This window comes from Nannospalax galili, unplaced genomic scaffold, assembly GCF_000622305.1.
Source record: "Nannospalax galili isolate Female #2095 unplaced genomic scaffold, S.galili_v1.0 scaffold833, whole genome shotgun sequence".
NCBI classification, from domain to species: Eukaryota; Metazoa; Chordata; class Mammalia; order Rodentia; family Spalacidae; genus Nannospalax; species Nannospalax galili.
Window position 1 is genome coordinate 606,560 of NW_008333374.1, and position 14,914 is coordinate 621,473.

Genomic DNA, 14,914 nt, shown 5'->3' on the forward strand with positions numbered 1-14,914 from the left:
TATATATATATATATATATTTAATAAAGCGAGCAGCAAATCCAGCGTCTCTCCTCACTTGGTTCACATCCTCTTAGGATGAAAGTCTCATTTTTCAAAAAATTAAAGGGAAGTTTTCAGGACCTTTTGTCTCTTACGGAACAGTGGTGAGTGAGAGAACGATGGCAAGCCACCAACCACCTCGCCCTGTCCTATTCATCTTCACTCACTGGGACTGGAGTTGGGAAAGCAGCAAGACACAGCCGCACAGCTCCAAGACCTAGCAGCGCCGGGGCGCGCAGTCTGCCTAGCACTTGTGACTTCACCGATGGCGCCCTCGTGACGTCAGAGGTGGGCGCCATACTTGAAGAGAGTGCGGGAAGCTGCTGCTGTAGTTGCTGCAGCTGCCTCTGGCACTGTCATGGAGCTAGCTCAGGAGGCGCGGGAGCTAGGTTGCTGGGCGGCGGAGGAAATGGGGGTACCCGAGGCGGCCCGCGCCCCGGAGTCGACGCTGCGCAGGTGAGGTGGCGCAGCGGGTAAGGACCCCCCCCATCCTGGAAATAGAGACTCAGGGAGTAAGAGCCCCACCCCTCGCCCAGGACGTGAGCCCCCGGGTTACTGAGGGCGCCCCACCCTGAGTAGTAGAGTCCCGGAGTTGAGTGAGGAGCCTGGGCGGTGACCCTGGGAAGCTGCCCAAAGCGGGATCCCTGGCACCAGTGAAGATCGTCCAAGAGTTAATGAAGACCCCACCCCCACACACTCTTATGCTTCCTGAGGAAGGCTCTCCCTGCAGAGGTGGGGATCTCTGTCAGTTCCACCCTAACAAGGGGAGTCAGCAATGGCCAGCCTCTTGGGGACGATCTGTAGGAATAACTGTCCTGTTATGAGAAAGCATTCCCAGTGGGGAGACCTCTCACCCCACCTCTGGAAGTGACCACAGGTAACCCTCTCCTAGGAGAAAAGGAAACTGCATCATGAAATGAAGATATCCCCACACAGTGAGAAGCCCACTGTCTCAGTGACCCCTCCCCAATAGCACTGGCCTCCCCTTTCCAGAAATGAGAACTCCCTAATAGACTTTCCCATCACCATTAAGCAATGAATAGTGGAGAGTTCTCTGCCTGGGTGATGCCCTAGGCATACCTTATACTGTGTTCCTTCAGGTTGTGTCTGGGCCAAGGGGCTGACATCTGGGCCTACATCATGCAGCACGTGCGGAGTCAAAGGTAAGCCAAGCTAGGGCAGAGGAAGGGGCAGGGAAGGGGCAGGGGTATGGGCTAGGCCCTCCCCAACCCCTCTCCCTCCACCTCTCCCATGTAGGAGTATCAAGAAGATCCGGGGAAACCTACTCTGGTAACTGCTTCTCAAAGTCATCCTTTCCTATCTCTCCTGGCCCTGTCTGGCATGCCTATACCCACCGCTTCCACTTTCTGCCTTCTACCTGAAAGCCCAGCCATCTCCTAAATCTGGTCTCATTTCTTCAGGTATGGCCACCAGGACAGTCCAGAGGTGAGAAACCTGTGCTTTAAGATCCTCTTTCATCCAAAAAATAACAAGCAAATATTTTGCTGTAGGCCCTGCAGGTGCTGGGTATGCTGGGGGCTCTCCCAAGAGGAAGGAGAGAGCCAGCTAGATTCTTAACGCATCTATGTTGGTCCCAGAAACTGCCTAGGAAAAAACCCTGCTACCTACCCACCCCCAGCAGATGAGGAGCCTACTGCCTCCCAAAAGGTGGTCTGACGAGACTAAGCCCCCATGAGTCCAAGCATTTGACTATCTGACCCTGTACCTGATCCCACCAGGTCCGTCGGAAATTGGAGCTGGAAGCCACTGTGGCCCGCCTGCGGGCTGAGATCCAAGAGCTAGACCAGAGCCTGGAGCTGATGGAGCACGAGACTGAGGCTCAGGGTGACTCTTGGGACCAGACAGATGGGCAGGGAAACCCAGGGGTGGGAAGGAGCTGATAGGCCACCCCTGTTTCCCACAGACTTGGCCATGGAGAAGGCACTGCAAAGCCTTCGAGACACCCAGTATCAAGCTATCCTCCTCCGGGCCCAAGCTGGGGCCGTGCGAAGACATCAACATGGGCTTCGAGATCCCATACAGAGGCTGCAGAATCAGCTCAGGCGCCTGCAGGACATGGAGAGGTGGGACTCTGCCAGGGAAGGCAGACATTCTCCTTAAGAGACACCAGTGCTCTACCTGGTCTCTTCCTGCTTCTAGAATTCTGAGCTTCCACACATAACATAAGGTCCATTCAGACAGTAAGTTTTATCATTCTAGGCACCTGGATTTATGGTGCCAACTAGACATCTAAACATCCTCGTTGGGAAAACAACTGTGTATGCAGGACAAGTCCTCACCCTCCTAGAGCTTATGGTCTTGCAGAGAAGACAGGTGGTAGCCTGGGAAACGTCCCATACTTTCAGGTGGAGCTATGGGAAGAAAAGGCCATATGATAAACGGAAACGGGTGTACTTTGGGCCTAAGAGGTAACATTTGAGTTGCAGGGGAGTCTCCATAGCAAGAATGGAGGCTGGAACTCAGCCTAGGGGATGGACAGCCAGGAGGTAGTGTAGCCCAACCCTTGCTGGCCTGAGGGGCAATGTGAGGAGGTATGGTTAGAAAGGTGGACAGGGCCATGTAGGCATTGGAGTTTCACTCTGAGACTGCTCTTGCCCTGGTTTGGCTACTTGGAGCCTTGTGACTTTTGTTGGGGTCTTTGTGCCTTCGTTTCCAATATCTATGGAACAGGGCTGATACTAATTCCATCCTTTACGGTAGGTATCATACTTAGGTGAGTTTAGTCATGTCAACCTGGAAGATGTCTGTTAACTATAGCAGTGCCCAATGCCCTGTCTCTCCTTAGATTTCCTGAGGGTGTTTTTTGTTGTGGTACTAGGCACTAGAGCCTCACACATACTAGACAACTGCTCTGCCACTGAGCTATACCTCTTACCCTTTTCCACTTTTTTTAAAAATACATTTTATTATTTTTATTTTATGTGTAGGAGTGTATTGCCTGCATGTATGTGAGTGCACCCGTGTCGTGCAGTGCCGCACAGGTCAGAAGAGGGCTTCGGATTCCCCTGGAACTGGAGTTAAGGACGGTTCGTAGCCGCCATGTGGGTGCTGGGAATCGAACCTGGGTCCTCTGCAAGAGCAGTCAGTGCTCTTAACCGCTGAGCCATCTTTCCAGCCCCTACTTTTTTTAAATTATTATTATTTTTATTTTATGTGTAGGGGTGTATTGCCTGCATGTATGTAGGTACACCCATGTCACACAGTGCCACAGAGGCCAGAAGAGGACATTGGATCCCCTGGAACTGGAGTTATGGATGATTTTTAGCTACCATGTGGATGCCGGGATCTGAACCCAGGTCCTCTGCAAAAGCAGCCAGCGCTTTTAACTGCTGAGCCATCACTCCAGCCCCCATCCTCCTTTTTTAACTTTGTATAAATTTTAAGAATTAGCCAGGCGTGGTGGCACAGGCCTTTAATCCCAGCACTCGGAAGGGAGAGGCAGATGGATCTCTGAGTTCAAGGACAACCTGTTCTACATAGTGAGTTCCAGGCCAGCTGGGGCTACAGGGAGAAAAAACACATTTTGAGGCTCACCAAGTTGCCCAGGCTAGCTTTGAACTTGTTTTGTAGCCCAGGACGTTGTGCCAGGCATTCCAAGTTACTGGGATGACAAACCCATGCCAAGCCCAACTAAATCTAGCTTTGTTGTTGATTTGAGTCAGAGTGTCATTCAGAGTTCCAGGCTGACCTGGAACTTAGTTCAGGTTAGCTTCTAATGATTCTCCCGTCTCAGCCTCCAAGTGATAGGATAGGAGATAAATGAGGAGGCTAATATAGGAGATGACAGGCCTAATCTTGGAGGTAGCTCATGAGAGCCAGGCTCAGCAATCCCTGAGGCTAGCCATGCTCACAGTCATAGGGGATGGAGCACAGACATCTGCTTTCCCTGAGACCCACCCCACATTGTACTTTTCCTTCCAGGAAAGCTAAAGTGGACGTGGCCTTTGGACCCCTGATGTCAGCAACCCTGGCCCTGGAGCCTGAAGTGTTGGTAAGAGTCTGAGCCATGCTGTGAGGAGTTGGGGTCAAGCCAGAGGCCTGGATCCCCTTCATGCCACATCCTCTTCTCCCTAGCGTGATGTTCGGACAGCCTGCTCCCTCCGGACCCAGTTCCTACAGAACCTTCTGATTCCCCAGGCCAAGGGAGGCAGTCCCCTGTGAGTGTCCTCAGGCTCTAGGGACCCTGCCAAGAACCTGGACTTTGGGGGTGGGAGGTGGCTGAACTGTGTCAGTTCCAATCCCTGCTCTGTGAGGGATTCCAGGCTGAGAAGAGGAAGAGACAGACCCGCCCCCCCCCATAGGTAGTGATAGCCAGGTTGTCAGGGCTGTTGGGGGTGGGGAAGCTTGAGGCTCTAGGCACCCAGAGGAGGCCCTTAGGCAGCACTGAGGGCAGAGAGGAGTTGGGTTTGGTGAGGATTCTTAGGGTGACATGTCAAGAAGGTGTTCCAGGGAGGCTGGAGATAGAGAGATGGCTCAGTGGTTAAGATCACTGGTTGCTCTTACAGAAGACCTGGGTTCAGTTCACAGTACCCACATGGCAGCTGACAACCATCTGTAACTCCAGTTCCACAGAATCCAATGCCCTCTTCTGGCCTCTGTGGGCATTGCCTGTATTGCACAAACAGACACAGAGTTTTTAAATTTTCTATTTTGTGTGTATGGTTGTTTTGCCTGCATATATGTAAGTGTCCCATGTGTGTGCATACCCACAGAAGGTTGTGAGCTGCCATGTGGGTGTTGGGAACCGAACCCAGAACCTCTGGAAGACCAGTCAATGCTCTTATCCACTGAGCCATCTCTCCAGCAACCACATTAAAAAAAAAAAAATTAAGATTTATATATGTATGAAGTTACCAAAGAATAGAATTTTTTTAATTAAAAAAAAAAAAAAATGGTGTCCCAGGCAGAACATGTAAAGGCCCCAAGGCCAGGAAGGTAGGAGGTATAACAGGAACTGAAGTCTGGCAAGCATAATGGATTGTTTCCTCACCTATATACTGAGGATAGTGGTAGCCCCTTCCTAGGTATAGCAGTGATAATTAGAGGTGATTGGTATGTCCTATGGTATTCTCTGTCCCCTTCCCTAACTCCACAGAAGCCCTTATGATGATCACTTTGGAACTTCCTACCAGCAGTGGCTCAGCTCAGTGGAGGTGAGAGGGCAGGGCTCTCAGGAAAGGCCACCTCCTTTTCTGACACCCCAGGATCAAACCTCAGGTTGCCAACCCCTGACCCTTCATCCCTAAGTCATTTCCCCAGGGACCTGGCTTACAACCCTACACCACAGACTTGCCCTGACTTTCCCCCTTATCCTCACCAGACACTGCTGACAAACCACCCCGCAGGCCACGTCCTGGCTGCCTTGGAGTACCTGGCTGCAGAGCGGGAGGCAGAGATCCGCTCCCTGTGTAGCGAGGATGGGCTGAATAATGTGGAGATACCCAGGTATGGAGTGCATATTCCCACAGTCAGGAGCAAGCACCTGCAGGTGGGATGGAACTGAATACTGCCAGTAGCAGCAGCGGGGGCTAATACTGGCTACCCCCACTTACCAAGGCAAAGATAAAGGGCTGCTCCCTCCTCTGCTCTGCCTCCACCCTAGGCCCCAGGCACTGGACCCATCAGACTCCAGCCGGACCCTGCCATCCACTGTTCATCTCATCCAGGTAACCCCAAGGCACCTTCCCAAGACCCACTTAGGTGGTGGACACCCCCACCACCACCACCACAGGCCATGTCCACACAGACTTCACAGACTTTGTACCCCCAGGAGGGCTGGCAAACAGTGGGTGCTCTAGTCACCCAGAGGAGCACTCTCCTGAGTGAGCGACAAGTCCTGACTGGCCACCTCAAGGGCCTAGTGGAAGAGGTGGAGAGATGTCACCTGGGATCCAGTGAGAGGTGAGGGGGCTTCCGTCAGCAGAGGCCTTAGGCCCTCTCTCTCACGTGTCTGGGGATGTCGGACATGGTCTACCGCCAGAGCTCCCTTGCTTCCCTTTCCTGGTGTTTGTCTCCCTGTGTTTGTGGTTCCTTGTGTCTCTGAAGATCTTGCCTTTCTTCCCGGTGTGGTTGCCAGTCCCTTCCCTTTGCTCTCTTCTGCTTATCCTCCAGGAAGGCTCTGCTGCTGGGGCTTCGGGGCTGTGGCTTGTGGGCAGAGCTCCAGGCCCTTCGTGCCCAGAGCCAGGAACTAGGGAATGCAGTTGGGCACCGGCAACTTCTGCTTCGCGAGCTGCAGGCTAAGCAGCAGCGAATCCTGCAGTGGCGCCAGCTGGTGGTAAGACATGGCTCCAGGCTGATGGAAGGCCAGAGTGGAGGTGTGGGACTTGAAGATCAAGAAATGATCCCCGGGGGCTAGAGAGAGGGCTCAGTGGTTAAGAGCACTGGCTGCTCTTGCAGAGGACCCAGGTTCCCAGCACCTATATGGTGGCTAACAACTGTCCATAACTCCAGTTGCGGGGAATCTGACATCCTCTTCTAACCTCCATGAGCATTGCACACCACAGGTGCACTTATATACATGAAGGCAATACATTCATACACATAAAAATAATAAGTAAAATATTAAAAAACAAAAAACTGATCAGCCAGGCATGGTGGCACCTGCTTTTAATCCCAGCACTCAGGAAGCAGAGGCAGGCAGATGGATCTCTGTAAGTTCAAGGCCAGCCTGGTCTACATAGTAAGTTCCAAGTCAGCTGGGGCTACGGGGAGATCCTGTCTCAAAATAAAATAAAATAAATAAAATAGCCGGGCGTGGTGGCACACACCTTTAATCCCAGCACTCGGGAGGCAGAGGCAGGCGGATCTCTATGAGTTCAAGACCAGCCTGGTCTACATAGTGAGTTCCAGGACAGCTGGGGCTACAGGGAGACCCTGTCTCAAAAAGACAAAAAAAAACAAAAAAATAAAATACAATAAATAAAATAAACCTGATCTTCTAGCTGGATGTGCTGATGCACACCTTTGATCTTAGCACTAGGAGGCAAAGGCAGGCTGATCTCTGAGATTGAGGCCAGCCTGGTCTACATAGTGAGTTCCAGGTCAGCTGGGGCTACAGGGGAGATCCTGTCTCAAAACAAAAACAAAAAACACTAATCCTCAAGCTTAGCATGGTGACACATACCTATAATACAGCACTTGGGAGGTAGAGGCAGGAATATCAGAAGCTCAAGGTTAGCCTGGACTACATGAGACTTTGTCTCAAAGAAACAAAAAAGAATGGGAGGGAAGGAAAGTGAGGAAAAGAAAAGAGAGGGGAGGGGAGGGAGGGAGGATAGAAGGAAGAACAGCTGGACAGACTGGACCTCTGAGAGAAGGGAGATGCAGGATGAGACTCCCAGGAGGAAACAGGACCAGTACCCTGGATGAAGGGGTGCACTGCCCTGGGCAGTGGGAAGAACATAAAGCTGGTATCGGTGGCTCTGGGTTCCCCAGGAAGAGACCCAGGAACAGATCCGCCTGCTCATCAAAGGAAACTCAGCCAGCAAGACCCGCCTGGCCCAGGGTCCAGAAGAGGTAAGATGGCTGTGGGGCAAGAGTTGGCTGGGGCAGGTGGACCCAGGCTACACCACCCATTCTCTCCATCCCACAGGTACTGGCTCTGATTCAGCACAGGGTCATCCCCATCTCTGAGGCAGTAGCACCCCAGAGCCAGGAGTTTCTCCGCTGCTTGGAGGAGGAAGCCCGACATCTGCCTCACATTCTGCTGGGTCCCCTGCTATGGTATCATGCTGAAGAGTGAGACTGGAGCCAATCCCATGTCCTCTGCCATGGGTGACTGTCCCTTCCAAAACACTGTCTAAAAGAATAGCCCCAGGACTGGGGAGATGGCTCAGCTGGTAAAGTACCTGCCACCCAGGCACAAGGACCTGAATTTGGATCCTCAGAAGTCATGTAAAATGCCAGGCACGGCAGTGAGTGACAGGCAGATCACTGAAGTCCATTGGCCAGCCTAGTCAAACCCATAAGCTTTAGGTTCCATGGGAGGAGAGACCCAGTCTCAAGAAAAAGGTGGAGAATGAGGAAAGACACCTGGTGTCCACCTTGGGCTTCCATATGCTTGTACACACGTGTGCACCTGTACCTGCATATACACACCACAGACACAAGAGTAGCCACAGAACCCCCAGACTACCAAGCCTCACCCCTAAATCATCAGCCCTGATCTGGCCTGCTAGTCTCTAGACCAACCTACAAGTCTTTGGGCTCCCAAAATGTCTAGAAATCCAGCCCTCCTCTCAGTGCTTCCACACCTTCTGTCCCAGGCTAAAGCCGCTGTCCAGGACCCTATCTATCCATCAGCTGCACCCCACCACTCCAAGAGGTTCCAGCCTCATTCCACTGAGCCACACACTAGGGCTGCCTGCGGGGAAGGTGAGTGCCTATCCCCTGGGGTCTGTCTGCCAGTCCCCATCCCATCCCCTGGCCAAGGTGACCAAACATCCCCTTTCCTCCAGGCACCAGAACTGCTGCTTCCAAAAGCTGCCTCTCTCCGCCAAGACCTTCTGTTTCTTCAGGACCAGTGGAGTCTCCAAGGAGGAGATCTCCAGAGGAAGACGAGTTTGCCTTTGGAATCATCCACCCAGCGTACGCTACCCTGCTTGCTTCCCATAGCCAGCATTTCTACCTGTTCCTGCCACCATGGTTTTCCTGTAGTGATGAGAACCCCCACCACTTACCACAGTGCGCTTGTTCCTCCAGCACAGCAAACCCATGCAGTCTCACTGCCGATCCCTGTTTACAGAGCAGGGAGCCCAACTGCACAAGGCTTAGAAGCCTGCTGGCATGGTAGAATGAGGGTCAATTAGTTTGTTTTTATTGGCTTTTGAGACAAGGTCTTGGTATATAGCTCAGGTTAGTCTGGAACTCACTGTGTAACCCAGTGAGTTCATACTCGAGATCCTCTTGCCACAGCCTCACAAGTACCTGCGCATCATTTGGCTAGCACAAACCCAGGTACTAAGACATGGGTCTGTGCTCCTAACCACAAGACTGCACAACCCATCTAGTTGCTCACTCATCACCACTGGAATGTGTTCTTTATTCTAATGTGTGCATATTGCCACAGCATGCTTGTGGAGATAGGAGAGCTTGTGGGAGTCGGCTCTCCTTCTACAGTGTGGGTCCTAGGGATCAAATTCAGGTTGTTGGGCTTGGCAGCAAGTTCTACCCGCTGAGCCATCTCGTCAGCCCAGAGTGTATTCTTTTGTCATTGCTTTGTTTTTGTTGTTTTGTTGCTGTTGTTTCTTGAGGCAAGGTCTGGCTAGGCAGCCTACAATCCTCTCAAACTAAACACTCCTGCCTCAGCGTCCCTCATGCTGGGGTTAGAAGCTTGCACTACCACACCTGGCCTCATGGGTACCTTGAACTCTTAACACATCTGTAACAACTTTTGGCTCCCTCTACTCTAAAGAATAATTTTGTTCCCTTCCTTCCTAGTTTCTTGTCCTCACTAAATGATCCTCACCCCGGGAGAAACTAGGCTTAACTCCCCCAACTCCCTAACTCCCACGCCAGCCCATCAGCAAGCTCCCAGAGTTCAAGTTCCAGAGTTCCTTATCTGCCTGCTATCCCATCAGACCATGATGACAAATTCCCTCTGGCATCAGGCTGAGCTAAAGAACAGGAGTCATGATAGAGGTCACAGGCAGGGAGCTCAGAGACCACCTTCCATCTGCATGTGGTCTGAGTGGGGCCCTGTTCTTGCACATGGAGACGGACTAGGCCCATTCACCATCCAGGGGAAACCCTGCCAAAATGAAGGGATGGAGCAGGCTGAGAAGTACCTGGGATGAGGGATGCTAGGAAGGATGAGGATGCTTCCCAAAGAAGCTGCAGGTGCAGCTCAGAGGGCTGCTTGCCTGGCCATCACAAAGCCCTCGGTTCAGTAAGCAGTACCGCAAAACTAGACAAAGCGGCACAGGCCTGCAGTCCCAGTATTGGGGAGGCTGAGGCAGGAGGATCGGAAGCTCAGGGTCATCCTTGGCTGCATAGCAAGCATGAGACCACCCTGAACTACATGAGACCCTCAAAAACAATCTCATGTGGGCCCTGGGGTTAGGACAGGTTTAACTCCAAGAAAAGGGACTAGGGACCGCATAATGCAAGCTATCAAATGCCAGGCTGAGAAGCCTGGACTCTGCCTGGGGAACAAGAGGGAGGATCAGGTTGAGCTTCAGGAAGATCACCCTGGCTGCCATGTAGAGGGCGTCCAGAGTGGGAGCCTGGAACCTGGAAGGAGGCCTTAGGGAAAACAGGAGGAAGAGAAACTGAGGCACTGCAGGAGTGGGTCATGGTGTTTGATAGGCTTTAGAGTGGGAGAGGAAGGCATCCAGGATGAAGCCTTGGAGGTGGTGTCCTGGAGATGGGGATCCAAGAGACACAGGTTTGGGAGAAATGGTGACTGGAGACTTGCTGACCCTTTGGGTGCAAGGCTCTGCCCAGCTAGAGGACTCAGTGCTGTCTGCTGGCTTCTGACCTCCAGAGCTGCTGCAACTCCAGGTGACCCAAGAGAAGGAGCAGAAAGAAGGTATGGGGCAAGCTCTGAAGAGGCTGGAGAACTTGCTTAAACAGGCGCTGGAGCGAATCCCGGAGCTGCAGGGGACTGTGGGGGATTGGTGAGCTGGGGGCTTGAGGGCATGCGGAAACTGCATATGTGGTGGAGGGGGCTCACGGCTAGAGCCATAATGGTGGGGGAGGGTCTAGAGGACTGGCCCTCCTCTCAAACTGTATCCTTCCCCAGGTGGGAGCAGCCAGGCCAAGTTGCCCTCTCCGGGGAGCTCTGCCAGGGCCTGTCCTTGTCCCAGTGGCAGCTGCGCTGGGTCCAAGCTCAGGGGGCACTGCAGCAGCTGTGCAAATGAAGAGGTGGCTCAGCAGAGTCGAGACTTACACATTTAGCCTGGAGGCACACACGTAGGAGTCTGAGGCCATTGGAATGCTGTTGAGTTCCAAGCCAGCCTGGGCTACATAGCATGTTCCAAACTACATAGTGAGAACCTGTCTCAAAAATAAATAGGACTTTACCTCCATACTTCCCCTCCCTCAATAAACCATTTGAAAACAAGTGTCACTAGGGTTTGTCAGCTCATTGTCTCCACATAGACACTCCCCTCCGGCTGTTCTGTGGTTCTCCCCAGCTCTCACCCCTGCTCTTGTCTCACCAAAGCCTAGAGAAGAGAGTACTCGGGACCAACACCCAGGTACCCCTTAAATCCCTACTTCACTTTCGCCCTTAGCAGGTGGGACTGAGCATTCAAGCACTGAACATAACGGATCAAAGCCTCAGCCTTCGGGGACCTAATAGCTTAGGCCAGCTAGATGGCTGGCAGGCAAGCGGAGGGACTGCATGGTGTGGTGGAACCTATCTGCCATGGGGAAATGAAGCAGGGCGTGAGGTTTTCAGCGCTGGGTATTTTGGAGGCCCTGCGGAAGGACTGCAGGTGGGTGTGTCGAAGGAGCACTGGAGATCATAGGTATAAGGGGTGAAACAGGAGATGAGAGTTTGTTCTAGGGTTCAAAGACCAGAGTCTGGATGTAGCCCAGGCTGGCCTCCAAGTCGTGATCCTCCTGCCTCTACCTTCCTGGTGTTTTTATTACAAGGTTGTATTAGTTCCATAGAGTTCCACTCTATGCTGTAACAACATAACTGACAGATGCAAGCTAAGAGAGGAGAGGTTTATTTGGGCTCACAGTTTACTTTAGAGGGGACAGTGTGTCCTGGCGGGAAAGGTATGACAGCTGAAGTAACTGTCTGCAGTGGTGGGAGCCTGAGGCATGGCCTGTTCGCATCTTGGTGGATCTAGAGGCAGAGCACTTGAGTCAGAACCAGAGATAGAGGCAGTGTTCAAGGCTCGCTCCTACTAGCCAGGCCCCTTGTCCCAAAGGGTCACTAATTGCAGAACAGTACCCATATCCAGGCTGTTCAAACATAAGCCTGTGGAGGCCATTTCAGATTCAAACTGTAGCACAGGTCTTACAGGTTTTACAGCTTTTATTTTTCGACTTTTTTTTTTTTTTTTTTTTTTTTTTGGGACAGGGTCTCCTTTTAGCTCCAGCTGTCCTGGAACTCACTATGTAGACCAGGCTGGCCTTGAACTCACAAAGATCTGCCTGCCTCTGCCTCCCAAGTGCTGGGATGAAAGGCGTGCGCCACCACGCCCAGCCTGATTTTTTGATATTTTAATCTGAGATATTTGTAGTTTAACCTAGGAAATTGATCTAATATTTTGTTTTATATATATACACATATACATATCCCAATAATTCTCAAATTCCAAACAAATTAAAAGGAGGCCAGTGAGTTAGCTTGGCAGGTAAAGGAATTTGCAGCCAAGCCTGACAACCTGAGTTTGATCTCTGGTAGAAGGAGAGAGAGACCCCTGAAAGTTGTCCTGTGATCTCCACACAAATGCTATGGTATGCACATGGACACAATAAATAATTTTAAATTTTAATAAAGGGGGCTGGAGAGATGGCTCAGCAGTTAAGAGCACTGGCTGCTCTTGCAGAGAACCTGGGTTTGGTTCTCAGCACCCACATTATGGCAAACAAACGTCTGTTAACTCCAGTTATAAGGGATCCAATACCCTCTTCTGGCCTCTGCAGGCATTGTACACACATAGTGCACTTACATACATGCAGGCAAAGTACTTTTTAAAATTTTTTGTTACATTTTAATGAAGACAATGTAAACACCCCATAGTGTTTCATTTGAGTTGGAAATACCAATTTGTGATTTGCCTTTGCAAAATGTGTTTCCTTAGCTAAGTTCACTGAAGATGTAGATTTTTTTATTTTATTATTTTTTATTTTATGTATATGCATGTATTGCCTGCATGTAGGTAAGTGCACCCATGTCATGCAATGCCCACAGAGGTCAGAAGAGGCTGTTGGATCCCCTGGGACTGGAGTTGCCAACAGTTGTTAGCTGCCATGTGGGTGCTGGGATTCGAACCCAGGTCTTCTGCAAGAACAACCAGTGTTCTTAACCGCTGAGCCATCTCTCCAGCCCCCTGAAGATGTAGATTTAATGATAACACAGTAGCAGTGAGCAATCCTAGTGTCCAGACTGTGGTCTCAAAGTGCCATTTCTGACTAACAGGAGCCAGGAATCCTGGGAAAACATAGCCAGTTCTGAACCTGGAGCAGGAACTATGAGATTGTTTCATGCCGAAAAGCAAGGAAGTCCTTCAGGACAGCTGTGGTCAAGTCAGGATTCTGGGGCCAACTGAATATACACTCACTAGTAACAACGAAGGAGTGAGGTGTTGAACCCCTGTAATCCCAGCACTCAGGAGGTAGCCAAAAGACTGTGAGTTTGAGGCTAGCTTGGGCTACACGGTGAGACTTTTTATAAAAAAGAAGTAATAGGTAACTCTTACTGTGACTGCACTAGCCAGGCATGGTGGCACAGGCTTTTAATCCCAGCACTCTGGAGGCAGAGGCAGGTGGATCTCTGAATTCAAGGCCAGCCTGATCTACATAGTGAGTTCCAGGCCAGCTGGGGCTACAGGGAGACCCTGTCTCAAAAAGGCCAAAAAAGAGACCGCACCAGAGCCAGCTGTAGTGGTACACACCTTTAATCCCAGCACCCAGGAGACAGAGGCAGGCAGATCTCTATGAGATCGAGGCCAGCCTGGTCTACATGGTGAATTCCAGGCTAGCTGTGGCTACAGGGAAACTAAAAGAGATTTTAAAAAGACTGCTTTTTTTTCTGTCCTTTTGTCTTTTTGAGACAGGGTCTCCCTGTAGCCCAAGCTGGCCTGGAGTTTATTATGTAGACCAGGCTGGCCTCAAACTCACAAAGATCCCCCTGCTTCTGCTTCCCAAGTGCTGAGATTAAAGTCCTGTGCCACCACACCCTGCAAGTCTTCTTAAAATGGATAGAAACTGAAAGGGTCACCAAAGGGCACCCTAACCCCACAGGCTACAGGATTCAACTGGACACAATGGGTTAGAATACAACAGCAGTATCTATGAAACACAGTGGCCACTCCTCTCACCCACCATGTGAGGCTGGGTTCCCCATCTGCATTTAACCAAGCACCCACTGAATCTGAAAACGTATCCAAATATGTACAGACTTTTTTCCTAGTTGTCATTCCCCCTAAGATACAGAATACCAACACTATTGTTAGAAGTAATCGAGAAATTAAACTATGTAGAGGGCTGGAAAGGCAGCTTAGTTGCAGACTGCTTGCCTAGCATGCATGAAGCCCATGCTCCTCACCATAGCATAAACCGGACCTGGTAAAGTTCTGACATTTTAGCACTTACAAGGTGGAGACAGGAGGATCAGAAGCTGAAGGTTATCCGCAGCTGCATGACCAGCCTGAGATCATGAACCCCTGACTGTAAAATAGATATACAAACACTAGTGTTGTGGAATTGTGTATACTGAGGCTCAACTGTGTTCTTTTTCCACTAAATCTAATCAAGCCTATGCCCCTCACGAGTATAAATTGTGTAATTTCAGGGCATTTGATGGTACATGATCCTGTTTCTTCTGCAAGATTAGGCAAAAAGGGGCGGGGGAGGGGAGAAAGAAAGAAAACAGGGAAAGAAGGGAAGAAAGTTTTTTTGTTGTTGTTGTGTATGTTTTGTTTTTGGTCTTTTGAGACAGGGCCTCCCTGTAGCCCCAGCTAGCCTGGAACTCACTATGTAAACCAGGCTGGTCTGGAACTCTCAGAGATATGCCTGCCTCTGCCTCCCAAGTGCTGGGATTAAAGGCATGTGCCACCATGCCTGGCAAATTAAGAGATTTTTAAAGATTTAGGAAAGGAGCTCAGGAGATGGCTCAGCAGTTAAAAGCACTGGTTTCTCTTACAAAGGACCCAAGCTCAGCTCCCAGCACC

The 14,914-nt window shown here is 50.9% G+C and overlaps 1 protein-coding gene across 1 annotated transcript; it reads left to right on the plus strand.

Moving 5' to 3' along the window:
- Positions 1-330: 330 nt before the first annotated feature.
- Positions 331-11,127, plus strand: Haus5 (HAUS augmin like complex subunit 5). Its single transcript, XM_008828026.2, has 19 exons — positions 331-497; positions 1,142-1,204; positions 1,299-1,331; positions 1,463-1,487; positions 1,781-1,886; positions 1,966-2,125; positions 3,984-4,053; positions 4,137-4,219; positions 5,158-5,215; positions 5,383-5,507; positions 5,665-5,728; positions 5,833-5,963; positions 6,174-6,336; positions 7,497-7,577; positions 7,654-7,784; positions 8,327-8,435; positions 8,519-8,648; positions 10,546-10,678; positions 10,804-11,127. Exons 1-19 carry the CDS (start codon positions 400-402, stop codon positions 10,919-10,921), a joined length of 1,881 nt encoding a protein of 626 aa, XP_008826248.1. The 5' UTR covers positions 331-399; the 3' UTR covers positions 10,922-11,127.
- The last annotated feature ends 3,787 nt before the right edge of the window (positions 11,128-14,914 follow it).